Consider the following 27588-nt stretch of genomic DNA (forward strand, 5'->3'; position numbering starts at 1 on the left):
CCACGGAGCGCAACATGAAAATACTTATCCTGAAGCGTATTTATCCTGAGGTATGACAGTCATACCTGAGGTTACAGAAGCTTCAGGCTGTGTGTTTTCAGGTTGTGCACCGTGCCGAACCCGGAAGTACTGGAACAGGTTACTTCCGGGTTTCAGTGCTTTGCGCATGCGCAGAAGTGCTAAATCGCGCATGCACAGAAGCGCCGAATTGTGACCCGCGTGTGTGCAGATGCGGCGCTGCAGGTTGTGAACGCTGCCGGTTGCAAACGTGCCTCCCGCACGGATCACGTTCGCAACCGGAGCGTCCAACTGTAATGCAAATAAATTACCATATAGCATATATTCAACAGAAAAACCAGTGACAATTTGTTGTTGACAAAGGACAGCTGGACATAGAAAGGGCCCCATTACCTTCAGTAGCTTAGGGCCGCATCAAACCTAAATCCGGCCCTGCAGACAGGTATTATGTGCTCAGGTGACTGCCTCCATGTATTTGACAGCTCCAGACCACAAAAAAATTCCACCCCAATGCTGGGAGTGACTACCCTTTTTTGTGGTCCTGGCAGGGGAAGGCTTATGCCTCCTCCTTCTTCTTCTTTGGTGATCCCTTGTAGCCGAGTAAGATTGTCTCCCATAAACACGGTTTTAACAATGAGTCCGTAAGTGACTGTGGAGGCCAATTCTGGATCCACATGTCCTTCCACAGTGGGGAAATTGGTTCCCAGGCGGGAGTTGATCACGGTGTGGATTTGCCAAGCGTGCCTTCCTCTTAGCACGTTTCTCCCTTGCATCCTGAGTTCGAGTGTCTTCAAAGCCCATGACACCTTTGGTCAAGGCTGCTCTCCAACTGGAGCGCTCGCAGGCCAGTGTTTCCCAGTTGTCGGTGTTTATACCACATTTTTTAAAGATTTGCCTTGAGACAGTCTTTAAACCTCTTTTGTTGACCACCAGCATTACACTTTCCATTTTTAAGTTCAGAATAGAGTAGTTGCTTTGGAAGACGATCATCAGGCATCTGCACAACATGACCAGGCCAACAAAGTCCACCTTCCAACCCCTATTCTCCAGTGTCAATTGCCCCTCTCCACTCTTGAGGCCATTTATAGCAATGAAGAAGGGGTTCCCGAGGGACCCCCAGTTCCTTGTTACACAAATGCAGCAGAATGACCAGCTTCCCGTCTCTGCCATCCCGTATGACGGAAGGGAACAAATGTACCTTGCAGGGGGAGTTGAAAAATTTACTGAAATCACAGAGTTTCAAGTGATTGAAACATGCCTCCCTCCTTGCACGATCACACACTATTTACAGCAACTTGGAGCCTCTTCTTAGCTGCGACGGCAGGGGGTTGGACTAGATGACCCTTGGGGTCCCTTTGTAGCTCTATGATTCTTCTAGAAAATGGGCAGAGGTAGAGGCCTCAAAACCTCCCTGCACAGCCGCATGGATTTACCCAGCGATGAGCAGCACCCAGGGCAGGGGGAGGAGGAGGAGGAACCCCTTGCCTATACGCAATGCGCTCTACGTGGGGCTACCTTTGAAGGTGACCCGGAAACTACAACTAATCCAGAATGCGGCAGCTAGACTGGTGACTAGGAGCGGCCGCCGAGACCACATAACACCGGTCTTGAAAGACCAACATTGGCTCCCAGTATGTTTCCGAGCACAATTCAAAGTGTTGGTGCTGACCTTGAAAGCCCTAAACGGCCTTGATACTGTATATCTGAAGGAGCGTCTCCACCTCCATCATTCTGCCCGGACACTGAGGTCCAGTGCCGAGGGCCTTCTGGTGGTTCCCTCCCTGCGAGAAGCCAAGTTACAGGGAACCAGGCAGAGGGCCTTCTCGGTAGTGGCGCCCTCCCTGTGGAACGCTCTCCCACCAGATGTCAAAGAGAATAACAACTACCAGACTTTTAGAAGACATCTGAAGGCAGCTCTGTTTAGGGAAGCTTTTAATGTCTGATGTATTACAGTATTTTAAAATATATATTTTTGGAAGCCGCCCAGAGTGGCTGGGGAAGCCCAGCCAGATGGATATAAATTATTATTATTATTATTATTATTATTATTATTATTATTATTATTATATCTAGGAAGCCAGAATCGGTGTCATTCCAAGGACACACCAGCTTGCGTCTCTCTCCTCCGGCTAAACACCTGTCTTTCCACACAGAACACTTTTAGCTACTGTAGGAATCAGGCAGCGGCAGCTCCTCCCCTCTCTACAAGCGCCAGGCAACGATAATGGCTGGTTTATTTTTAAAACGGGCATCAAAGCAGTTCATACGCGTTTTTGAAATGATACAACATCCCCTTTCCTCCGCTGGGAGATCCACCCCCTCAGCCGCTCACGGAACAATTCACTCCTTATTTATACAAAGCTGCAAAAAAAACCCCCGCAACAACCACACACACAAAACCCATGCTCAAGCTTCCAAAAGGGCAGAATTGGCTGTTAATGTTCCGCCGTTTAAAAGATGCTCATTTTTTAAAAAGATTGCATTCATGTGACTGATGCATTTGAAAGCAGAGCCACCGAGCGCTCGGCAAAAGCTCTGGCATCACGAAAATAATAGTGCTTCTCATTCAGATTACGGCTAAAAATGCCATTAATCTACTGGAGTAGCCATGGAAACTGGATTAGGTCTCTCTACTTTTCAGAACTCCTGTTGCATGCTTGGGCTCTATAATCTGAAAGACTGGGAAGTGGGGGGGGGTGAGGGAGACCCCAAACTCAAGCAGGAAAGTACACAGGTCTTGGGCTGAGATCCACCCCCATCATTCAGCCCAGACATGGAGGTCCAGCACCGAGGGCCTTCTGGCGCTTCCCTCCCTGCGAGAAGTGAATTTACAGGGAACCAGGCAGAGGGCCTTCTCGGTGGTGGCGCCTGCCCTGTGGAATGTCCTCCCGTCAGATGTCAAGGAAATAAACAACTATCTGACTTTTAAAACACATCTGAAGGTAGCCTTGTTTAAGCAAGTTTTTAATGTTTAATGCTGTATTGTGTTTTTATTATTTTGTTGGAAGCCGCCCAGAGTGGCTGAGGAAACCCAGCCAGATGGGCAGGGTATAAATAATAAATTTATTTACAGGTAGGTAGCTATTTTGGTCTGCCGTAGTCAAAATAAATAAAAAAAATTCCTTCCAGTAGCACCTTAGAGACCAACTAAGTTTGTTACTGGTATGAGCTTTCGTATCTGAAGAAGTGTGCATGCACACAAAAGCTCATACCAGTAACAAACTTAGTTGGTCTCTAAGGTGCTACTGGAAGGAATTTTTTTATTTGATAAAATTATTAGGGAAGCTTTTAATGTTTGATGCATTACTGTATTTTAATATTGTGTTGGAAGCCGCCCAGAGTGGCTGGGGAAGCCCAGCCAGATGGGCAGGGTATAAATATTATTATTATTATTATTATTATTATTATTATTATTATTATCATCATCATCATCATCATCATCATCATCATCTAAGAGCAGTATTGTCTGTGCTGATTGGCAGCAGTTCTCCAGAATTTCAGACAGCACATTCCCAGTCCAACCACCAGGGATGCTTGGAACACACAAAACTCCATCACTGATTATAGCACAGCCCACAAACTCCCCAATGGGAACCCGTCAGGCATAATTTCCTCCCAAAATGCTGGCTCTCCAAGCACCAACTCCCACCTGCATCAAGGGAGGGTGTGTACATGACTGAGGTCCACTCCTGATTTCATCCAGGGACAATCCCAGAGGGCAGGTCACAGGGAACAGGCTTTCACAATGATTTCCCAGTGACTTTGTGGTTTGCCTCAAGGGGCTGATTTTGGAAACGCTTAAACATGCACCAAGCTTACAGATTGTCAAGCAGTATATTTTTTAACCGTGTTCTTCCAGAACTTTTTAATTAATTTATTCCTGGCCTGGAACCTGTTCCCTGGCACAGAGCAAACCTACCAAGTTCCATTGCTATCAAATGGGGGGGGGGGGTGTATTGCCAGGAGATAGCTCAGCCTCACCTCATCTGTCCAGGAAGTAAAATGTAAACACAACATGTGACAGCCTGACGCCCGACGCACTGAATGCACAGAGGGTTTTGCAAAAAAAGCCAAACGCTTTCTCTCCAAGGTCACAGATTTGAGCGCAGAAACTGGGAGCTGATTTGGCCAACCGAGTTCACAAAGAATCCTAATAATAATTTTTTTAAGCAGCCTAAAGATTTGCTAAACGTTGTGTCGATCAGCCTGCTCTACTTTAGAGGCAGCGGAATTAAGGAATTAGGGAGAACTGGTTTCTCGTTTCCCTCAAATGACCTGTGATGATAAAAAAAAAAAGGCTGGAATGCAGAAAGGAGGAGTGCAGGCAACTCTTTCTGGCACCAGACAAAAAGGAAAGAGGGACATTTGCTTTGCATTTCACGAACAAGGTGAAACTGGGAGTAAAAATGATCACACACAGAGAGAAGCTTGCGTATGGCATTGTCCACTGTGGTTCTAAACAAACAAATCCTTTAATATGGAGCTGCCCAGCGTGGTATCTGGTACCCCATAACAACCTTGAGCGAACATGGATACATTTTTCTCCCTGGAAAAGGCTCGGATTAATTCTGCTGGCTCCATCTTTCACAAGATTGCTTGAAAAAGGGGAATGGACATGTATATAGGGACGTGGGTGGCACTGTGGGTTAAATCACTTAGCCTAGGGCTTGCCAATCAGAAGGTCGGCGGTTCGAATCCCCGCGACGGGGTGAGCTCCCATTGCTCGGTCCCTGCTCCTGCCAACCTAGCAGTTCGAAAGCACGTTAAAGTGCAAATACAGTCATACCTCAGGTTGAATACGCTTCGAGTTGAGCGCGTTCGAGTTGTGCTCCACGGCAACCCAGAAGTAACAGAGCACGTTACTTCCGGGTTTCACCGCTTGCACATGCGCAGATGCTCAAAATGACATCGTGCATGCACAGAAGTGGCGAAAATCGACGTATGCGTGCGCAGACGTGCCATCACTAGTTACGTTTCCTTCTAGATGCGAACGGGGCTCCGGAACGGATGCCGTTCATATCTAGAGGTACCACTGTAGATAAATAGGTACCGCTCCAGAGGGAAGGTAAACGGCGTTTCCGTGTGCTGCTCTGGTTTCGCCAGAAGCGGCTTAGTCATGCTGGCCACATGACCCGGAAGCTGTATGCAGGCTCCCTCGGCCAGTAAAGCGAGATGAGCGCCGCAACCCCAGAGTCGGCCACGACTGGACCTAATGGTCAGGGGACACTTTACCGTTACCTTACATGTATATACTTTTTTCTGGTGGGAGGAGAATTCACTGGGGAAGGAGCATGGGAGTAGCCAAGGGGGGCAACTGCTCCTCAAATCCTCAAGTATTGAAAAATGTTAAAAATACTCAATTAACTGAGGTTCTGCCGCCCTAGCAGAAGCCTGCTCCCCGTAATGTCGTCTGGGGGGGGGGGGGAGAATATCCCAATTTAAAAAATCCTGACTGTGCTTATCAGAGAAGCGAGAGAAGCAGCCAGATGTGGAGTCGCATCCATAGCACTCACTCAAAAATCCAGAGGTTTCCATAAGCCCAAAAGGGACTGGCGGCCTCTGGATTAAACCATCCATTTCTCCAGCCTAGACAGAAGACAGCAGCAGCATGTTTGCAAAGAGCTGCAGAATATGCGCACTGCCTGGGCGGCACTGGCTCCTGGTGGAGTGCAGGGTCAGGTTTAAGGTGCTGGTTTTGACCTTTAAAGCCCTATGCGGCCTAGGACCCCCATACCTACGGGACCGTCTGAAATATATTCAGAGTCGCAAAGTGATTTCATGCTCCTTATTCAGCTCATAGTGGTGAGGAGGAATGAATGAAAGTCCCCTCAAAGTATCTGCTTTATATACATTATTTACACAATGGGCTGCACGTGATTGGCTAATTCCGGAATTCTACTGTAAGCCAATCAGGTTGTGGATTCACTTCTATCTGGAGCATGATTGGGTGGTTCCTGCCAACCAATCATACTGCTGCATTGTTCTGGGACCAATCAGACTGCTGCATTCTGAATCCTATTGTTCTAGGACCAATCAGACTGCTGTATTTTGGATCCTATTCAACTCAGTACATAACACCGCCTCTCCTGGTATTCCCCACAGAGGACCCTAAGGTCCACAAATGACAACACTTTGGAGGTCCCAAGTCGCAAGGTGGTTAGATTGGTCTCAACTAGGGCCAGGGCCTTTTCAGCCCTGGCCCCGACTTGGTGGAACGCTCTGTCACAAGAGACCAGGGCCCTGCGGGACTTGACATCTTTCCGCAGGGCCTGCAAGACAGAGCTGTTCCGCCTGGCCTTTGGTTTGGACTCAGTCTGACCCTTATGTTTCTCTCCCCTTATGGTCTTGATTTATTGGCTACTTTAAAATGAGGCTGCATTTTAAATTGCATTTTAACCTGTATTTTAAATTGGTTTTTTTTCTCCTTCCTCTCTTTTCCCCCTATTATGCTTTTACTGAGATTTTATTGGTGTTAGCCGCGCTGAGCCCGGCTCTGGCCGGGGAGGGTGGGATATAAATAAAATTATTATTATTATTATTATTATTATTATTATTATTATTATTACACAGCTGGGCCCCTGAACAGTGACACCAGCTTCAAATTCTGCTTGCGATGGCAACTTGCATGCATAGGGAGATGGCAGTCAATGGTCGCACCGTCCCACATGGGAACAGTCGAAGGGTAGGGGCTGGAAGTCACACAGGTGCGCACAATGCGCAAAAATATGTGGGTGTGTAGAAGGCAAGAGAGCAGATGATTCAGCTGGTTTTCTCCTACAGCAGTTGCTTCTAAGGCGCTGCTCTGAAATATATGTGTATATACGTGGCTGTGTATGGTTCATATGGATTTGCAATAGTAGCAATGCATAGCAAGGAACGTAGGAAGCTGCCGTACACAGAGTCCGACCACAGAGTCCGTCTAGTTCAGGGCTCTCCTGGTCCTTCTTGGAGATGATGGGAATTGAAGCAGGGACGTTTTGCATGGAAAATAGATGCTCTGCCTCTCAGCAAACCAATTAAAATGGTTTGACAAGCAACAATTTCTGAAAGAGTGTGCATATAAATGTATGATCACAGTGTGTGTATATATACAGTGGTACCTCAGGATGCAAACGGGATCCGTTCCGAAGCCCTGTTCGCATTCTGAAGCGATTCACCGTGTCTGCGCATGCGTGTGACATCATTTTGAGCGTCTGCGCATGCGCGAGTGGCGAAACCCAGAAGTAACGCATTCCGTTACTTCCGGGTTGCCACAGAGCCCAACACAAAAACGCTCAACCTGAAGCTACTTTAACCTGAGGTATGACTGTATATGTTTCACTTTTATTACAAATGCTATAGTATCTTTCCAAATAAACCCTGTGGGGTGTAGCCCAGTTTCTTAGAATTCCCTCCCCAGATCAGATTCTTTGTCCTCTGATGCAACTGTTGAAGGTTTAGGGAAAGGGAACACAGTGGAGACTAATAATAAATCATCATCATCATCATCATCATCATCATCATCATCATTATTATCATACACCTTACAAACAGCCACAAAAGTTTTAAGGAGAATTGGAGGGGGGCAGAGGAAGCCAGGGGAGAAACACACACAAAAAAATCTGTGAGGCCTTTTTGCACAACGTTTCTCCGCCCCCTACCACAAAAAAGGCGATTCTCAAAGAAAGCCGCAAAAACATTCCGAAAATCCGCACCAACTTGCAGGAAGATTCTGTGAGCACCTGCCAACTTCGGTTTTTTATTTGTTTGTTTGTTTGTTTGTTTGTTTGTTTGTTTGACATTGTTTTAATGAAAATCCCAGTTCTCAAGCTTTTCCCATGCAAGAACTACAAAATAAATGCCTCATTGGGCTGGAGCAGTAAAAGGCAATGGTTCACCAATCTGATCTGCAGTCAAAAGTGCAGAATACAGCCGCGTAGGCACTAATTTCAATTTCTTCCAGGAACGTCCAAATTAATCACTACCCTCAAATTTCTAATTTTTAAAATTCACAACATTTGCATAGATCTATTATTATAGGCTTGGCTTTGAACAATTCGAACACAATATGCAACCGTCACATTAGGCAACAGTCACAAGAGGGGCAACTTACTATACTTTTAATGTACTACTGTAAGCACCTCTTCCTGTTCAAATGAAGTGTGTAATTTTACTCCGGTTTAATTCTGACGGCCAATTGTTGTCGGGAGCAGAGCTGGTCGTCAAAGCTCTCCCAATGGCAATCCAGTGGCTTCTGCAAGCATCCCCTCTAAGCCCGCTCAGATTAAGGGCCCCCCATTGTATCCAGACACCAACCTCCTCGGCTGGCTTAGCTCCACACACACACACACACACATCCTCATTACCATAGCCGAGGCTCAAGACAAGAGCCCATTGTGAAGAGGAGGCAAATGAGGCGAGAGGTCAAGCCACCCTCAAAATGGCGCCCCAGAAGGCAAGCCGTCGGCCGGGAGACAAAAGGAGGCGCTTCCAGGGCCTCCGTTGTCACTTCAGGTATCCTGGCCCAGATGGCCGTTTTTCTGCAGCTGGATGAAGGTCACGCGCATTACTAGCTCAGCCGCCCTGGATTCCAGGAGCGCATTATTCCGATAGACGCCCAGCCCAGCCCTCGCTGCCTTGGAGAACAGATGGCCTCCAAGTTGCACAATGACCAGGCTCAAGACCCGTGGAAGCATCTGCATTCTTGCCCAGAGAAATCTCCTCGCCCTCCCAGCTCCCACCCGGCCATCTGCTGCCAGAAGACGGACCTTTTCTTCTCTCCAGGAATATATATTGTCAATTAAAAGCGGCCGGGGTGGGGCTGGGGAGCTCCCCCCAACGGGCTTTGTCTTGCAGCACAAACACACAAGATTTTGGGGTGGAGGCCCGGCGATAAATCAAGAGCCCGGTTATGGGTTCGAGTGGCAGGCCTGAAGGCACGTGCGCTGGGCTGTTCCTCTTGTTGGACTGTGCAAATTTGCTTTGGTTTGTTTCTTTTTTCATGGCAGCGCTTAGATGCTGCTTGCTTGCAATAAAACCTCTAAGTGGCTTACAAAGAAACCCGCCGACGTTAAAATGACTGGTAAGAGAAAGCTGAAAGCAAGTATGTAAAAACATTGCAAAAAGCTGAAATCAGGAGTGAGCAAAAGTGAGTGGAAGACATGCCAGAATTCTGTAAGTGTGGAAGGCTTGCAATAACAACAAGTTTCAAGCAGACACGAAAAAGGGTATAGTTATGTCAGTAGGTAAGGAGCTCCAAAATCTGGGTGTTGCCACACTAAAATATTGATTTCTTACAACATTCTTTCACTGCAACAGAACCAGTGCCATACTTTGGGGATTTGGTATCCTGTTTTTTATGGCTTTATATTGATTTATGGTCTTTGTTAGGTTTCATATATTCTATGTTGCACACCACTTTAGCTTTTAAAAAAATATATGAATAAGTTTATTTAACTTAGTAATTAACATTAAATAATAACAATACGGTGGTACCTTGGTTTACGAACTTAATCCATCCCAGAAGTCCGTTCTTAAACCAAAGCGTTCTTAAACCAAGGCGTGCTTTCCCATAGCAGCGGGGGGACTCAATTTACAAATGGAACACACTCAACATGTTCTGCTTCCAAGGCAAAGTTCACAAACCAAAACACCTCCTTCTGGGTTTGCATCATTCTTAATCTAAGCTGTTCTTAAATGAAGGTGGAGATAGGAAGTCATTACTTGAAACAATGTAACTATTTAATTTGTAAAAATTTGGAAATTCAATAAAAAATTTACAGTTGTACCTTGGAAGTGGAACGGAATCCATTCCAGAAGTTTGTTTGACTTCCAAAACGTTCGGAAACCAAAGCGTGGCTTCTGATTGGCTGCAGGAAGCTCCTGCAGCCAATTGGAATCCCTGTCGGACGTTTGGCTTCCAAAAATAGTTCACAAACCAGAACAGCCACTTCCGGGTTTGCGACATTCGGGAGCCAAAACGTTTGAGAACTAAGCTGTTCGAAAACCAAGGTACGACTGTATAGGGAAAAGAGAACATTACATGTGAATAAGCGTACACGTGTACAGCTCAACTAATGTGTACTTGGATTATACACTCGAACGGAACATGTGAACACCCCTTAGTTGCCACACTCTGGCTGCCCCACCCATCCCATAATGACAACTTAACACCCTCAAATAAAACCTTCAGTGTAAGAAGAGGCTGCTGGGTCAGGCCATTGGCCCATCTAGTCCAGCAACCCGTTCTCACAATGGCCAATCAGATGCCTGTGGGAAGCCTGGAAGCAGGATTCGAACACAACACACACTTCTCACAACTGATATTTTGAGGCACAATGCTAGCCTTCCCATTCAGAGACAGCATCTTTCTCTATGCCAGGAGAATGGAAATGATCAGGAATTGTGCTAGAGCACCACTGCACATGGATCCAGAGCCAATATCCAAAATAAGCAAACATATGCAAATATTTGCTTAACGAGCATTGCTTCCATGTACTGCAGAATGTTGTTTTCTTGGCAAGGAATCTCGATTTATTTTTCTAAGCCAAGCATGCACAGAGCCCAGAAAATAATCCTGCATTTTGGGAGAAGGAAAAAGTGAGCGACGGTTCAGAACAGCTGCTAATAATGCCAAGAGGGAACAGAAAAGAGCGGACTTCAAAATCGGAGGCTGTTCTGTTTTGCCCTGGCATGAACGGATTAGGGGTCTGCTCTGTTTTTGCAGTCAAAGCCAGCATTAAAAAAAAGGTAAAGGACCCCTGACAGTTAAGTCCAGTCGCGAACGACTCTGGGGTTGCAGCACTCATCTTGCTTTTCTGGCCAAGGGAGCTGATGTTTGTCTGCAGACAGTTTTTCCGGGTCATGTGGCCAGCAGGACTAAGCCACTTCTGGCGAAACCAGAGCAGCACACGGAAACGCCGTTTACCTTCCTGCCGGAGCGCTACCTATTTATCTACTTGCACTGGTGTGCTTTCGAACTGCTAGGTTGGCAGCAGCTAGGACAGAGCAACGGGAGCTCAACCCATTGTGAGGATTCAAACCGCCGACCTTCTGATCGGCAAGCCCAAGAGGCTTGGTGGTTCAGACCACAGCGCCACCCGCGTCCCAGCAGGGAGACCCCCCCAAAACAGGGGAAATATTGGGATGTTCCCAATGTGAGTATATCCAATGGTTAAACCGTTCCTAGGGCACCCAACTACTGTAGTAAAATGCTGAGAAAGAAATTGAACAATACTACTATGGACGCGGGTGGCGCTGTGGGTTAAACCACAGAGCCTAGGACTTGCTGAACAGAAGGTTGGCGGTTCGAATCCCCACGACTGGGTGAGCTCCCGTTGTTCGGTCCCTGCTCCTGCCAACCTAGCAGTTCGAAAGCACGTCAAAGTGCAAGTGGATAAATAGGTACCACTCTGGCGGGAAGGTAAACGGCGTTTCCGTGCGCTGCTCTGGTTCGCCAGAAGCGGCTTAGTCATGCTGGCCACATGACCCAGAAGCTGTACGCCAGCTCCCTCGGCCAGTAAAGCGAGATGAGTGCCGCAACCCCAGAGTCAGTCACAACTGGACCTAATGGTCAGAAGTCCCTTTACCTTTACCTTACTTGAGAACAGCCTGTGAATGAAGTCACTTGTCACAGCTGGTGGATATCCAAAAGAGCATCGCATTCGCAAAGGACTCGCGAGGAGTCATTCACAGAAGCTGCCAACTGGCCAACATCAACATTAGACCTCAAGCTTCAACGTCTAATTGCCTCCCCAAAACTGCATACAATTTGCAAGGAATACAACTCTACCTCTCTGCTGAGAAACTTCCCTTTCTGCTTTGGTCTTCTTGCAGAAGAAGGACCCACAACTGACCAATGCCAAGGTCTTTTTTCTTCTCAGCTGTTCCCCACACAACTGCAGTGTTTGGGGGGGCCCAGAATGACAAATGAAATTCAGTTGCTGGCTATACCTGGCCCATGGTCTGAGGGTCCCCCACACCTACTTTAGAGGAGCTCCGCAACTTGCACCCTTTCCAGGCAGCCTCCCCAGGCCAACTTACTCCAGCTAGGGTTAACCTTAACTCCCATAGTAAAGTCAGATCTGCTTTCATCGCAGAGCCGGCCCTATCATTAGACTAAGATTTCTGGTGTTACAAACAGACACTTCCATGTTTCAGACAATTCCATGTTTACTTTCAGGGACAAGGAGATGTTCTTGTGGGATTTCCTGCCTCACGGGCCAAATTAACCTGGCCAGCCTTGGATCCTAATCCCCAGGATGGAGGAACGAGGGCTGCCATTCCTGATTCTGCCTCAGGCAGCAAAATATATTGAGCCAGCCCTGGTAGCGCGGCATTAGGGGTTTGAAGAATCTATACAGGCAGGGCCGGTGATGTGGTTCTTTCTGCACACCAGTTGGGCAAGGGAGACATTTGTTTGGGAAATACCCACATGGCCATTGGCCTGTCCAGAATGCCCCTTAATATGGATGTTGCCTTGGGCTGCCATAAGTCCAGAATTTCCCGGACATATCTGAGATTCATCCGTCGGAAATAGCGTCTGGGCAGAATGTTCAAAAATCGGTAAAAATGTTTGGGAAAACCCAGCCATATGGCAACCCAGTGTTGATTTTTGGGTGAATTTCCTAAAAAAAAAAGAGCTCAAAAACTTCAATTTTTTTGGAGATCTTGCAAAAAATCTGGATTTTCACTTTTTGAAACCCTAATGTTGCCTCACACCAAGTCAGATCATTGGTCCATGTAGCTCACTACTGTCTACACCAACTGGCAGAAGTTTCCCAGGATTTCAGACAGGTATCCCTCCCTGTCCTACCTGAAGATGCTAAGGATGGTCTCTACATCCTTCTACAAGCAGAGCAGCTGTTCCAACCCCGAGATACGGCCCTTTCCTTCAATGACATCTCTTCCCAAGGACCTGCCCACCCAAATTCTGGAGACAGCACCTGCCTACATATTGCTAAATAGATTGATTACCAGAACCCCGTGGAATGCTCTCCCATCAGATGACAAGGAGATAAATAACTATACAACTTTTAGAAGACATCGGAAGGCAGCCCTGTATAGGAAGTTTTAAATGTTCTGTGTTTTATTATGCTTTTATATTTGTTGGAAGCTGCCCAGAGTGGCTGGAACAACCTATTCAGATGGGCGGGGTAAAAATAATAAAATAATAATAATAATAATAATAAAGAGCTCACAACAGACTCCTCCAAAGGGTGCTTATCTTTCCCAATCCTCCATCACTCACAGAAGGGGGATCAGCACATTTTCAGCTGCTTTGTCTAAAAACTGCCAAATGAAATTTGGGGAGGAAGGAACAGAGGGACCTTTCGACGACGTATTGATGAGATCTCATTAGGCACTTAATAAATCCTCGCCGGGCGAAAGGGGGAATCACTTGGCACCAGCCTGCTGGGGTTGGGGGAGGAACGTGGCCGCCAACCAATTCCCTTAATTGACTGGCCTTGTTAATTGACTAACCTTTTACATCCATTTTTACAACTAATAGAGAGGAATAAAATTCAGAGCGCAGGGCTCCCGGTTTGAGCATCCCTCTGGGAGGCGTCTCACCATTAATTCCAAGGTCAGCGCAGTCCACGGGGCCTGCCGGGGAGATGGATTAGTCTCTCCATGTTGGGAAGAAAATCCATTATCGAGGGCACAGCTGTAAGAACCAGCTTGTTCACCCAGTTTCACAAGGGCTTGTTCAGAGACCCCGCTGGTTGGTAGAGGCCGCTTACACAAGATCAGCATCGGAGGGGAAGAAATACGCCAAACTGGAGGGGTGCAGAGGGGGAGTCAGTGGGCTGCGTCCGATGGAGTGCTAAATAACTCGCACCATCGATGCAAGGATTCACACTTGCGCAGTAGAACTTTCTCCCCTTCTCCTCTCCCCACGCGACCCTGAAATCTGTTCTGTGGGTTCCCCAAAACTTCCAGATCAGATTTGAGGAGGGGGAGATTAGCACTGGGCAAGCACAAATCTTCATCGAAGCAGAAAGAGTGTGATGGATACCCCCCCAGTGTTGGAAAGACTCAAAGACCACTTGGCTACAACTCATCTCTCATCTGAAGGCCCAAAGACTAGCCGAGATATGGGGTTGGCCGAGACTAGCCAACCATGTTCAGGACTGGACTTTGGTGAGTTGAGATGATAGATAGATAGATAGATAGATAGATAGATAGATAGATACATACATACATACATACATACATACATACAGTGGTACCTCGGGTTAAGTACTTAATTCGTTCCGGAGGTCCGTACTTAACCTGAAACTATTCTTAACCTGAAGCACCACTTTAGCTAATGGGGCCTCCTGCTGCCTCCACCCCACCGGAGCATGCTTCCTGTTCTCATCCTGAAGCAAAGTTCTTAACCCGAGGTAATATTTCTGGGTTAGCGGAGTCTGTAACCTGAAGCATATGTACCCTGAAGCATATGTAACCCAAGGTACCACTGTACATACATAGATAGATATAGATCAATAGGAGAGAGAGGGAGAGAAGTCACCATCTAAACCTAAACTACACCACTTAGAGGTGATAGTAATTAAGCGGTATAGAAATTTAAGTCCATAAATGAGAGGAAAAATGCCTTGGGCGCAGCAATGATGCTAACAGCCCTTTATTTTCAGCTGCACCTCTTTTAAAAGGGATTGCGTTGTTTCTTCAACGCCCTTTGTGTCAAGGCATTCACAGTCCAATGAAATTAGCCCAATGAAACGAAAGTCATAAAGAGGTGTCAGCTCAAGGTCAGGCAATCCTCAAGGCTTGCTCACACCTGCAAGCAAACCCCCTGGGGCTTGCAACATCAAGCAGTTACATGCATGCGCAAATGCGATTCCGCTCACATGTTCAGCAGCAAGGCACATGGCTCGTGGGACACCTGTCCTCTGCCCCACTTTCCAGCAAAGCTATCCAGGCCAGTGATCTCACACCACATTTATTTCCAGCGCTTATCAGGCCATCCTGAGGGAGCTGGAAGAAATCTCCTCCTCGTCACCTTCTTATCAGGCACCAAGGCGAGTCCCATCCACAACTCAATTACCAGCTTTTACTGATTCAGAAGCTGGGACTCTCAGCCCCAGCCAACATGGTCTAAATGTGTCAATCTGTTCGGAACACCCTCCAGCCCCCAGGCGCAATCGCACCATTTTTCTTGTCCTGGCATCTCAGTAAACAAACACATGAGCTACTTTAGCCAAGAGAAAGCTCTTTTTGCCAACTCTACTCACATAGTGGGGGGAGATTTTTTGGGAGGGGTTAGGGTTAGGGGTTTTGCTCTTTGAGCAAAAAACAACAACAACAGACCTTTCTGCCCTTTGTTAAAAAGGGACCTCTGCATACAAGATTCAAAACTGTTGAGCAACACAATTTCAGTCGTGGGAGACTGGAAGATGGCAACAAGGTGAAGGACTTGGGACCACACAGCGGTGGGAAAGGGGACGAGGTATCAGCATGAAAGAGGGAACACACACAGAAAGGATTGTGCTGTGGAAAGCAAAATCAGCAGCCGAGAGCACAGGGTGTTTGCTTTTTGAAGATCCTGGCAGTGAGCAGATATTGTAACAATTCTGGGGAACGCAGCAACCTGCTCACATGCCAGGGCTGAAGGTGCCCCCTTTGTCCTACATGCCTCCCGCTGTGGAGTCACTAACCAAGGCTGTCACTCATCAAGAGAGGGCGCAGTGGGCACATGGGACGGTGTCGCGAGTCCAGAGTCCAGCAGCAAGCAAGACACAGAGTCAGAGGCTGCAGTCACCGGCCGAGGATCAGGCTGAGGCTCTTGGAGATCAGGAGGTCACAGAGCCTGGAGCGGACAGACAGGAGTCCACAGAACCATCTCCCACACTGCCAGGGGGAGACCCAGGACTCTCGTGGGCACCTCCCTCTGATCTTGGGGAAGCAGATGCCTCCCACAGCATCTCACTGGTGTGGCAGCGTAAGAAGTACAGGGGTGGGAGGCCTGGGAGCCTGGCAGACAGACAGGAGGTGGGACAAGCAGAGGCCTTTGTTGGAGCAACTTGCTCAGTTGGAGCTCTCCATGGTTCTGCAATTTCTGAGCCCGCCTTATCCCATCAGGACCAACACCGGGGCAAATAGGGGTAGGAATTGATTGAAGTATGACATCACTTTTGCAAGGTCAGTTCTCCAACACAGACATCTGGCGTGCAGAAAAGGGATACTGGAAATTTTCTGCTGATAGACGGTGGAGGGCCGGGCAAACAGAACTTGGGAACTCAAGGACCGCCTCTTTCCATATGAACCTACATGGACCCTGAGATTATCTTCTGAGGCCCTCCTTTGTGTGCCTCCTCCTCAAGAGGTCCGGAGGGTGACAACACGAGAACGGGGCCTTCTCTGCAGTGGCTCCCCATCTGTGAAAGTTCGCCTGGCGCCTTCATTATACAGCTTTAGGTGTCAGGCAAAAATGTTCCTTTTTAACCAGGCCTTTGGTTGACCTGATCAACATCCTATACCCTTTTAAAATGTGGCTCTTTTTGGGGGGGGGGGAGTATTATTGGGTTAGTGCTTTTATTCTGATTTTATATATTGTGATCTTTTTTGTGAACCTTCTTGAGACTTCCAGGTATAGGACGGTATATAAATTCAATAAATAAATAAGAACAAAAACAGCCAGTTTCACACATGCTTGTCAGGAGTAATTCTCAGTCCTCCCTGCATTACAGGGGGTTGGACTAGATGGCCCTTAGGGTCCCTTCCAACACTACAATTATATGATTCCCCTAGTGAGGCAGCATCTTCTATATGCTTTTGTTCAAGACCAATCATGTCAGAAACAAGCAAACCCCCATATAAAGAGGCAGGTCTCCAGGGGGTTTAAATATAGTTCTGTCAGCAGGGTGATAAACTTGACACAACATTTGGAGACCATAAACTATCTTAAACGCACACAGGGACACACACACACACTCCCTCTTTCAATCTGAGCTCCCATCTCGACTCTTTATCCACCAAGGTTGCTATGAAAATCCTTTACCTCCTGTCTTCCAATACTTATTGCAAAGTATTGGAAGACACAAGATCTACCCACGCTGGAGAAATGGCAGATGAAAATGATGGACTATATGGAATTGGCGGAAATGACTGGCAGAATCCGAGACCAGGGAGAAGAGTCGGTGAAAGAAGATTGGAAGAAATTCAAAGACTATCTACAGAAATATTGTAAAATTAATGAATGTTAGAATGATGACGGATTGAAGTTAAGCGGTTTCTAGCAGTAATGGTTAAAAGAATTGGAAAAATTGGTTTTTAATAGGTAAAAATTTAATGTTATAATACATCAAGATTAAAGATCAGGATTAAAAAGGAGGGAAAGGAATTGCTGGACTAACAAACTGAATTGGAATACAAAAGAGGGAGGTATGAGGAGGTCCGGGAAACAAGTAAACGTAAAAGAAGTGATGAAAAGATGGAACTGTTTTTAACTGTTTTTTCTTTTTCTTTTTTGTACTTTGTATTTTGTATTTTTCTTTTTATTGTTAATTTTCTTATTAATGTGATTTTTTTCTTGTGAAATTTTAATAAACATCATTAAAAAAAAAAAAAAAAGGAAATCCTTTACCTCCTCGCAGTCATTGTTGGAGATGCAAGATGGCTGGGCTTCCTCATTCAGAGGCTCGATCACTGTCACCTCCGCAAAGTCCTCCACGGATTTCTGAAACTCCGGCAGAGATCGCCTCCCATAGCGTTTCCCACCTTTGATGTATTTGGGCTGGGCTTCTGGGGAAGAATCTGCAAGCAAGAAACGGAATCCAAGATGTTATAATAATAATAATAATAATAATAATAATAATAATAATTTATTATTTGTACCCCGCCCATCTGACTGGGTTTCCCCAGCCACTCTGGGCGGCTTCCAACAAAGATGAAAAATACACTAAAATGTCACATATTAAAAACTTCCCTAAACAGGGCTGCCTTCAGATGTCTTCTAATAGTCTGGTAGTTGTTTTTCTCTTTGACATCTGATGGGAGGGCATTCCACAGGGCAGGCGCCACCACCGAGAAGGCCCTCTGCCTGGTTCCCTGTAACTTGGCCTCTCGCAGTGAGGGAACCGCAAGAAGGCCCTCGGAGCTGGACCTCAGTGTCCGGGCTGAACGATGGGGGTGGAGACGCTCCTTCAGATATACTGGACCGAGGCCGTTAGGTAATGTGTGCTTTGGAAAGAAACGATAAGAGATGCCCCTGTCCTGGGAGTGATGCAAGAGTTTTCTTATTCCTCTAGGAACAGAGGAAGCTGCCCTATACTGTGTCAAGCCATTGGGTCCACTTAGTTCAGTATTGCAGGCACTGACTGGCAGTTGCTCTCCAGGGCTGCAGGCAGCAGACATTCCCAGTCGTACCTGAAGACTCCAGGAACCGAATCGAGCAACTTCTGCAATGCAAATCAGGTGCTTCCAAACTGAGCTGAGCCCAAACCAACCAACAGACCCCACCGGGATCCGAACCCAGGATTCCCTGTTTACCAAACAAGCCCTTTGACCAACTAAGCTACATTTCTGCACCATTGTATGCCTGACCTCACTTGCAAGAAACCGCGGGAGAAATGTGACCATCTCCCCAGAGCCAACATCTTTTTGGCATCAGGCGGAGGTGTTTTTATTTAGCCAGGCCTTGGACCTTGTTATTGGCCTTTCATGCTGTTGTGGCTACAACCTGATTTTCTTCCCGCTAGGCTTTTTGTTGAAATCCGATGTTTTTAAGAATGGTTTTATTCTGGGGCCTCTCGAAAGAGCAAAAAATAAACCGATCGTAAAATTGCAAGGATTCAGCAGCATGAGATGAGGAGACAGAAAGACGGGGCACATATTAGAATACTCCGAGAAATCCTTTGGAAGCCCAGACTGAGAGCCGCTCCAGTGTCGCCGTGGCGATCCCTTTTATACAAATTCCCTCTCGGAGCTTGTTAGTGCAAATGTATTCGCCAGCTTAGCTATGCAATGAATTATAAAATACACAGGACCAGGAACCCTTTGATATCCCTCTCTCTATCCCCCTCCCCCGGACTTGCACCCCATCCATGCATATTGCAAACCCTGGGGAACGCAGGCGGGCGTGCGGCTGTTTGAACAAGGCAATTTTAACAAGATTTCCTGCAGCTGGAGCCTGGACATGAAAGCCATACGATGAAGTGCGCAGATAGGGAAAATCAGAAACGAGACAGGCTGATTAAATAAGACCCAGAAGAACAAAAGCAAACCTTATCATCACCATTAAAGCTGGGCTGCTGGCAATTGGTAGCCTACAGAATCTCTCTGCCATGTTAGCTCTGGTAGATTCTCTATGGCCCATTCATTTTCTTGCTTTGCCTTGAAAAACTGGGGTGGGGGGGTTATTTCATTACAGCAAAGCGCAATTGGATTTCTCCAAAGCAGAGAGAAGCTAACCCACCATGGTGTGTGTGTGTGTGTGTGTGTCCTGTGCCAGGAGAGATCTGGGGGGAATTGCCAGGGCACTGTGACAACAGACCTCCTTGCGAGACTTAGCCCAGGTTTTCTTCAGCCAAAGCAACAAAGGAAGTCCTGCTCAGCTATGCCGGAATCCCCTTTAAAGATACTGCAACGCAAACTATTGAAGGAATGAGTTTGCCTGCACCTATTCAGATTACGAGTGGGGGTCCACATAGAATCATAGTCAGAATCTCCTATCTCGTAATTTGAAGCCATGGGTTCGAGTCCTGCCCTCCAGAGAAGGAAAAAACAAGCCTTCCGTGTGACAGCCTCTAGATACAGTGGTACCTCGGGTTAAGTACTTAATTCGTTCCGGAGGTCCGTTCTTAACCTGAAACTGTTCTTAACCTGAAGCACCACTTTAGCTAATGGGGCCTCTTGCTGCCGCCGCGCCGCTGGAGCTTGATTTCTGTTCTCATCCTGAAGCAAAGTTCTTAACCTGAAGCACTATTTCTGGGTTAGCGGAGTCTGTAACTTGAAGCATATGTAACCTGAAGCGTATGTAACCTGAGGTACCACTGTATTTGAAGATGGCTATCATCTCTCCTCTCAGTCTTCTCTTTTCCAGGCTAAACATACCCAGCTCCTTCAACTAGAAGCTTGGCTTCTAGACCCTTGATCATCTTAATTGCCCTCGTCTGCACACATTCCAGCTTGTGGCGCCCAGAACTGGATACAGGACTCCAGGTGTGGTCTGACCAAGGCAGAAGGGAGTGGGACTGTTACTTCCCTTGATCTGGACACTAGACTTCTGTTGATGCAGCCTAGAAGAGAATTAGCTTTTTTTTTGCTGCTGCATCACACTGTGGACTCATGTCAAGCTTGTGATCCACTAAGACTCCTAGATCCCTTTACCCATGTACTGCTAGCAAGCTACATGTATGACTAGTAAGCCAGGTGACTGAATGCTCTTCCATAAAGTCCACACATACATGCACCTTTTCAGATAAAGCTAGATATAAATAAAATTTATTACTATTATTATTAGAAGACAGGGAGGAAGCTCAGCTCTGCCCTCGCTGGTCCTGGAAGGATCCTTTAAAAAAGTCCCATATGCTCAGACACTTTACGCCTGTTCATTGGGGGAGATAGGAAGCCCAGAGCACTTGTTCTTTAGATGTCCCTTTTATGAAGAGGCACATAGTGAGACCATTGATCCCCTGCTGGTGAGGCTCGCTGACCTCCCGGAAAAGCAAAAATTCAACCTTTTCCTGTTAGGCAAAGATCATAAGATGACCCGGATGGTTGCCAGATTCTGTGTACAGATCGGTAGGCGCAGACCATCCCCCGACCCAAACTAGTTCGTTAAGAAAATCCCCAAACTCGGTTCCATGGGTGACTCTGGGTTATCTCTCAGCGGTAGTTTATCTTAAAGTTTAAGTGTCTATACGCTTATTGCATGTATAAATTTCAAATTTATTGTTGTACATTGTTTTAAATGTTTGTTTTCCCTCTGGGATTGTACCCCAAGTGTGCTTTATAAGCTGGTCTTCGACTGTAATAAATTATCTATCCAACTAAAGTAAAGGTAAAGGGACCCCTGACCATTAGGTCCAGTCATGGCCGACTCTGGGGTTGCAGCGCTCATCTCGCTTTATTGGCCGAGGGAGCCGGTGTACAGCTTCCGGGTCATGTGGCCAGCATGACTAAGCCGCTTCTGGAGAACCAGAGCAGCGCAAGGAAACGCCATTTACCTTCCCGCCAGAGTGGTACCTATTTATCTACTTGCACTTTGACGTGCTTTCACACTGCTAGGTTGGCAGGAGCAGGGACCAAGCAACGGGAGGGATTTGAACTGCCAACCTTCTGATCAGCAAGCCCTAGGCTCTGTGGTTTAACCCATAGCGCCATCTGCATCTCTATCTATCTATCTATCTATCTAGGAGAAAAATCCTGCTAGTCTTATATTCTCCCTGACACGCTGGCTTCCTTCCACTCACCTCTTTTGTTCCCCACAGAAGAGCACTGACTCACAGAAGCCCAGCTCTAGAATTTGAAGTGGTCAACTGCAAAAGGAGAAATCTTGCGCTGGATCAGACCAATGATCCGTGTAGTCCAGCATCCTGCTCTCCCAGTGGCCAAGCACATACCTCTGTGAAGCCCGAAAGCAGGAGCCAAGTGCAAGAATGATGTCATTTGACTTGACAGAGGAGGCAGAACCGTAAGGGGAAGTGCTGTGGCTCAGAGATGGAGCACCCTCTTTTATACATTTCCGTATATATTTTATAGTACGTTTCCGAGCACAAATCAAAGTGTTGGTGGTGACCTTTAAAGCCCTAAACGGCCTCGGCCCTGTATACCTGAAGGAGCATCTCCACCCCCATCGTTCTGCCCAGACACTGAGGTCCAGCGCCGAGGGCCTTCTGGCGGTTCCCTCATTGCGAGAAACCAAGTTACAGGGAACCAGGCAGAGGGCCTTCTCGGTGGTGGCACCCGCCCTGTGGAACGCCCTCCCATCAGATGTCAAAGAAATAAACAACTATCTGACGTTTAGAAGACATCTGAAGGCAGCCCTGTTCAGGGAAGTTTTTAATGTTTAATGCTGTATTGTGTTTTTAATATTTTGTTGGAAGCCGCCCAGAGTGGCTGGGGAAACCAGCCAGATGGGCAGGGTATAAATCAGGCTTCCTCAACCTCAGCCCTCCAGATGTTTTTGGCCTACAAATCCCATGATCCCTAGCAAGCAGGACCAGTGGTCAGGGATGACGGGAATTGTAGTCTCAAAACATCTGGAGGGCCGAGGTTGAGGAAGCCTGGTATAAATATATAAATTATGATGATGATGATGATTTATTATTATTATTATTATTATTATTATTATTATTATTATTATACAAAAGTTTCCAGGTTCAATCCCCGACATCTCCAGGTACCACTGGGAGAGGCTGCCAGTCAGTTCAGACAGCCCTGAGCTAGATATGCCCAATGGCCTGACTCGTAATACGAGGCAGCTTGCTTCCTAACACAGCCACTATAGCTAGTATCCTTAGAAGAAGAACAGTTTGGATTTGATATCCTGCTTTATCACTACCCGAAGGAGTCTCAAAGCAGCTCACAATCTCCTTCCCCTTCCTCCCCCACAACAAACACTCTGTGAGGTGAGTGGGGCTGAGAGACTTCAGAGAAGTGTGACTGGCCCAAGGTCACCCAGCAGCTGCATGTGGAGGAGCGGGGAAGCGAACCCGGTTCCCCAGATTACGAGTCTACTGCTCTTAACCACTATACTGCACTGGTAGCATTTCCTTGTGCCTTTAGACAGGGCTTTCTTAAGCATAGCCGGCACTGTGGTGCAAATATCTCTCTGACGCCCCCCCCCCCATTTCCCAGAGTTTTTAAGGGGGGGGACTTTGGTCTGGCTCCTTTACATCATGTGGTCTGACACGCGCTCAGCGCTGCACATAAGAGGCGCCCAGATCGCAGCCCAGATGGCCTCCAGTGAAGCTTTGCTCTAAGCGCCCCTGTCTTTGCTCTAAGCGGCCCCTGTCTAGGGAAGTCTGCGCCACAGGAGCGCCAGCAAGCAGATAAGGTGGCTTGCCAGCTGTGCCATCCTCGCTCGGTGCTGGGATCGCACAGGGCACTTCCCTTTTCCGCTCGCAGACTCCACAGGGATGCACACAGGCAGCGATGTGGCCAGAAAGGAGTGCCCCATCCCTGGCCCTGATCGCACCCGTCAGGCAGCCCTGGCGGGAGGAGACGCGAAGGGGCTCCTAACCACTACACCACACTGGCTCACATGAACACTGGCTTCATGAACTTGCCTGATCCCCTTTTTAAAAAATATCGAAGCTGGTAGCCATGCCCACACCTTACTAAGGGGTTTTTGTGGGGGCCAGCTCTTCTCTTTTGTTTAATCTACTGAGCTGCTTTCGTTTGGAATTCTTTTCCTTGATTTTAATTGCAGCAGTCCGTCGGTGAAGGACGGGCATGGAACCTTAGGAAGATATCTATAAATACAAACAACTATCTCCTCCAGTCTGTATCTGGGGTGGATTTCAAAATTGCGGTTTTGGTTTTGTTGACGTACGGAATGTCACTCGCTGTTGCTTTTTGCTGCAAGATCGCTTCGAGATATTTTACGGAAAGCAATGTGTAATTGGAACCGAACAGCTAAATAAATAAATAAGATCATTTTCTACACACACACACACACACACACACACACACACAAACCTCTTGCCTCTTCAGCCTCCTGAGCAAGTCTGGAAGGAAGAGAAGAGAGGTCCATTGAAGGCAACCTCCTTGCCGTTGGCTATGCATCAATTTTTATGGCTCAAGCCAAAGTCTGCAGCCATTAAAAAATGGGGGGAGCGCTCTGGATATCGGAGGCCCTGGGCTGCTGTGGATCCCGCAGATGTTGCGGCTGACTCCATTCAATGAAGGGAATCAGCAGGCGGAGAGCTGTAACCTGCCCCCCTCCCCTTGCCAGCCCGACTGCTCGCCCCCCCCCCCCACAACCAGCCATTGCCAGGGGCTATGCTTTGTTATGTATCGACATCAGATGCAAGGCTTCTCTGCAAGGAGGGAAAAGAAACCTCATATTGACTTTCTTTCCACATATACACACAACTCAGCTTTGAGCGGGGATGGGTGTCTGTGGAATAGAGACGCTCTTGATTTCTGATTATTTATTTAACAAAACCTGTAGACCGGCAGGTTGTAATAAAACCTGAAAGTGACTTGATTTCTGAAGGCTGCGAGTGTGTGCTTCTGAAATACACACCCACCTTAGGGTGCTACGGTGTTTTTTCCTTTATTTTTAAATAAAGGGCACGACTGTAATGTCAAAAGACACAAAGGGGCAAGTTTGTGTTTCATTCTCTTTTTTTTAACATAGCATGTTATCCTTTCATTGTTGTTGTTGTTGTTTAGTCATTTAGACATGTCTGCCTCTTCGTGACCCCCTGGACCAGAGCACGCCAGGCCCTCCTGTCTTCCACTGCCTCCCGCAGTTTGGTCAAACTCATGCTGGTAGCTTCGAGAACACTGTCCCACCATCTCATCCTCTGTTGTCCCCTTCTCCTTGTGCCCTCCATCTTTCCCAACATCAGGGTCTTTTCCAGGGAGTCTTCTCTTCTCATGAGGTGGCCAAAGTCTTGGAGCCTCAGCTTCAGGATCTGTCCTTCCAGTGAGCACTTAGGGCTGATTTCCTTCAGAATGGATTGGTTTGATCTTCTTGCAATCCACGGGACTCTCAAGAGTCTCCTCCATAGCTTTTACTATACAGACCTTTGTTGGCAAGGTGATGTCTCTGCTTTTTAAGATGCTGTCTAGGTTTGTCATTGCTTTTCTCCCAAGAAGCAGGAGTCTTTTACTTTCGTGACTGCTGTCACCATCTGCAATGATCATGGAGCCCAAGAAGGTAAAATCTCTCACTGCCTCCATTTCTTCCCCTTCTATTAAAACCAGAATGGGGAAATTCTGACCTGCAGGCCTCCCCAGTTGGCCCACGAGGCCATTTTGGTCAAGACATGCCGACCTATCTGACACCTGATGTCAGATACGATGTCTGGTGCAGGAAAGGTAAAGACATGGCTCAGCCAAAATGTTTTTTTGGAGGCACCTGCTGGTCAGGTGATTGGCAGCACCTGCAAATCTTTATGCAATGTGATCTACAAGACAGCAATTTGAAAGGGGCGCTGCAAGACCTGGAAACCAATTGATTTGAGAAGCCCCATTCAAAGTGCTACCTTGCAGACCCTTTTGCAAAGCACAGCCATAACAGTTTGGAGAACTGGGCGCAAGCTAACAAAATGAATTTCAATAGGGACAAATGTCAGGTTCTGCACTTGGGCTGGAGGAACGAGATGCACAAATATCGAATAGGGGACATCTGTCTTACTAGCAGTACAGTCATACCTCGGGATGAATACTTTTCAGCTTAAATATTTTCAGGTTGCGCGTTACTTCCGGGTTTCACCGCTCGTGCAGACGCTCAAAATGATGTCACGTGCATGCGTGGAAGCGGCAAAACACGAAACAAGATCCACGCAGGCACGTTTTACGTTCGCTTCAGGATGCAAACAGGGCTCCGGAACAGATTCCGTTCGCATCCAGAAGTACCACTGTACATGTGAAAAGGATCTAGTGGACTTAGTGGACCACAAGTTTAAAATGAGCCAGGAGTGTGATGCTGCAGCAAAAAAAGCTAATGCCATTCTAGGTTGCATCAACAGAAGTCTAGTGTCAACGAAAGTCATAGTTCTGCTTGATTCTGTCTTGGCCAGACCACACCTGGAGTACTGGGTCCAATTCTGGTCTCCACAGTTTAAGAAGGTTGTTGAGAAGCTGGAAGGTGTGCAGAGGAGGGCGACCAAGATGATCAAGGGTCTGGAAACCAAGCCTGGTGAGGAATGGTTGAAGGAGCTTGGGTATGTTTAGCCCGGAAAAGAGGAGACTGAGAGGAGATAAGATAGCCATCTTCAAATATCTCAAGCGCTGTCACATGGAAGAGGGAACAAGCTTGTTTTCTCCTGCTCTGGAGGGTAGGACTCGAACCCATGGCTTCAAGTTACAAGAAAGGGGATTCTGACTAAATATCAGGAAAAACTTTCTGACAGTAAAAGCTATTAAACAGTGGAACAGTTTCCCTCAGGAAGTTGTGGCCTCTCTTTCATTGTAAAGCAGAGATTGGACATCCCTCTGTCATGGATGCTTCAGCTGAGATTCCTGCATTGCAGGGGGTTGGACTAGATGACCCTCGGGGTCCCTTCCAACTCTGCAATTCTATGAGACCCCTGCGGGCAAGAGAGGGGAGGTCGATTTTGGTCTCTGTGATGTCAGGAGCCTGAGAGGTGGGCAGGAGGAGATGGTAGCTTTGCCCAGGGCCAGATTTAGGTTTGATGAGGCCCTCAGCTCCTGAAGGTAATGGGGCCCTTTATCTGCCCAGCTGTCCTTTGTCAACAACAAATTGTCACTGTTTTTTTGTGTTGAATATATGCTATATGGTAATTTATGGACCTAATAGGTATCTCAAGCCATTTGCACATCACAGTCAATGCAGAATGTAGGCACCCTATACAGTGGTACCTCTGGTTGCGAACAGGATCTCTTCCGGAGGCCTGTTTGCAACATGAAAAGAGCACAACCCGCAGCAGCGCGTCTGCGCATGCACATGTTGCGATTCCTCGCTTCTGCGCATGCGCATGATGTCATTTTGCACCTCTGCGCATGCGCGAGTGGCGAAACCCGGAAGTAACCCTTTCCGGTACTTCCGGGTCGCTGCGAGATGTATCCTGAAAGAATGTAACATGAAGCGGACGTAACATGAGGTATGACTGTAGATAGAAATGAGCAAACCAGTGATATTTTAGGGAGCAAGCTAGCAGGTGGGGCCCATGACTTACGTCATAGGAGCCTACACAACACAAAACACTATTGCTGTTTGTAGATTTTATTTTATTTGTTTTTTATCTTATATTTTGGAAATGTACAGCCAGGTTTTTTTTCCCCCCTTTAAATTTTTTTGGGGGAGCCCCAAGAGAGTGAAGCCCTAAGCTGGAGCTTGTTTAGCTTATATGAAAATCCGGCACTGGCTTTGCCCGCTGGACAGATCCAGCTCCTCTTTGAATTTTTGTGGGTTGTTTTTTTTACAATCGAGAGGTATACAAATAAACAGATTGCCAAGATTGCTGCACAACGCTCAAATCTAGCAGGTTCCCACCCTGGGCAGGGCTCTGTGGCCCATCAAGGGGAATTAGTGTCCGCTCACTGAGGACCCAAGGCTTGCACCCTGCTAGTATGGGGCAGAACGTACTGGAAGGGAATTCATGCAACTCCTGTTTGTTCTTCAGAGCCAGGCCAAGTACAGCCTCTCAAGTGGCGCTGAAGAATTTGGAACTGAGGGGCCTTCAATTCTGCATGGAATGTGAAAAACCCTAGGCGTGGTTCCTCCGAGAATCACAATTGCATGCCAAATTTTTAATTTTCAACGCTATATTCTTTTTAACACTCGATTGGGAGCCACCCAGAGTGGCAGGGGAAACTCAGCCAGATGGGCGGGGTATAAATGAAAAATTATTATTATTATTATTATTATTAACACAACATCACACTAGCAGCAGAAGAGCACTTCTCAGTTTGGTCCAGAAATAATCCCATTTGACCGATCGCTTG

At 47.1% G+C, this 27588-nt stretch overlaps 1 protein-coding gene and 1 long non-coding RNA gene across 12 annotated transcripts in view; one reads left to right on the top strand and one right to left on the bottom strand.

Annotated features, from left to right (window-relative positions):
* The window catches only part of LOC308470520, a 215454-nt gene extending 209789 nt beyond the window's left edge, over positions 1–5665 (top strand). Inside the window, exon 3 of the long non-coding RNA XR_013982462.1 lies at positions 5084–5665. This is a non-coding gene — a long non-coding RNA (uncharacterized lncRNA). The remainder of the gene's footprint in view (positions 1–5083) is intronic.
* Positions 1–27588, bottom strand: part of NIN (ninein) — a gene marked incomplete at its 3' end in the record, with an annotated part of 126052 nt that overhangs the window by 55967 nt on the left and 42497 nt on the right. For all 11 annotated transcript variants that reach the window (XM_081002309.1, XM_081002306.1, XM_081002305.1 and 8 more), the window contains exon 5: positions 17588–17757. In XM_081002309.1, the coding sequence (XP_080858435.1) occupies positions 17588–17757 (170 nt within the window). The remainder of the gene's footprint in view (positions 1–17587; positions 17758–27588) is intronic.

The sequence above is a fragment of the Podarcis pityusensis genome (genome assembly GCF_964106645.2).
Source record: "Podarcis pityusensis genome assembly, chromosome: 1".
NCBI classification, from domain to species: domain Eukaryota; kingdom Metazoa; phylum Chordata; class Lepidosauria; order Squamata; family Lacertidae; genus Podarcis; species Podarcis pityusensis.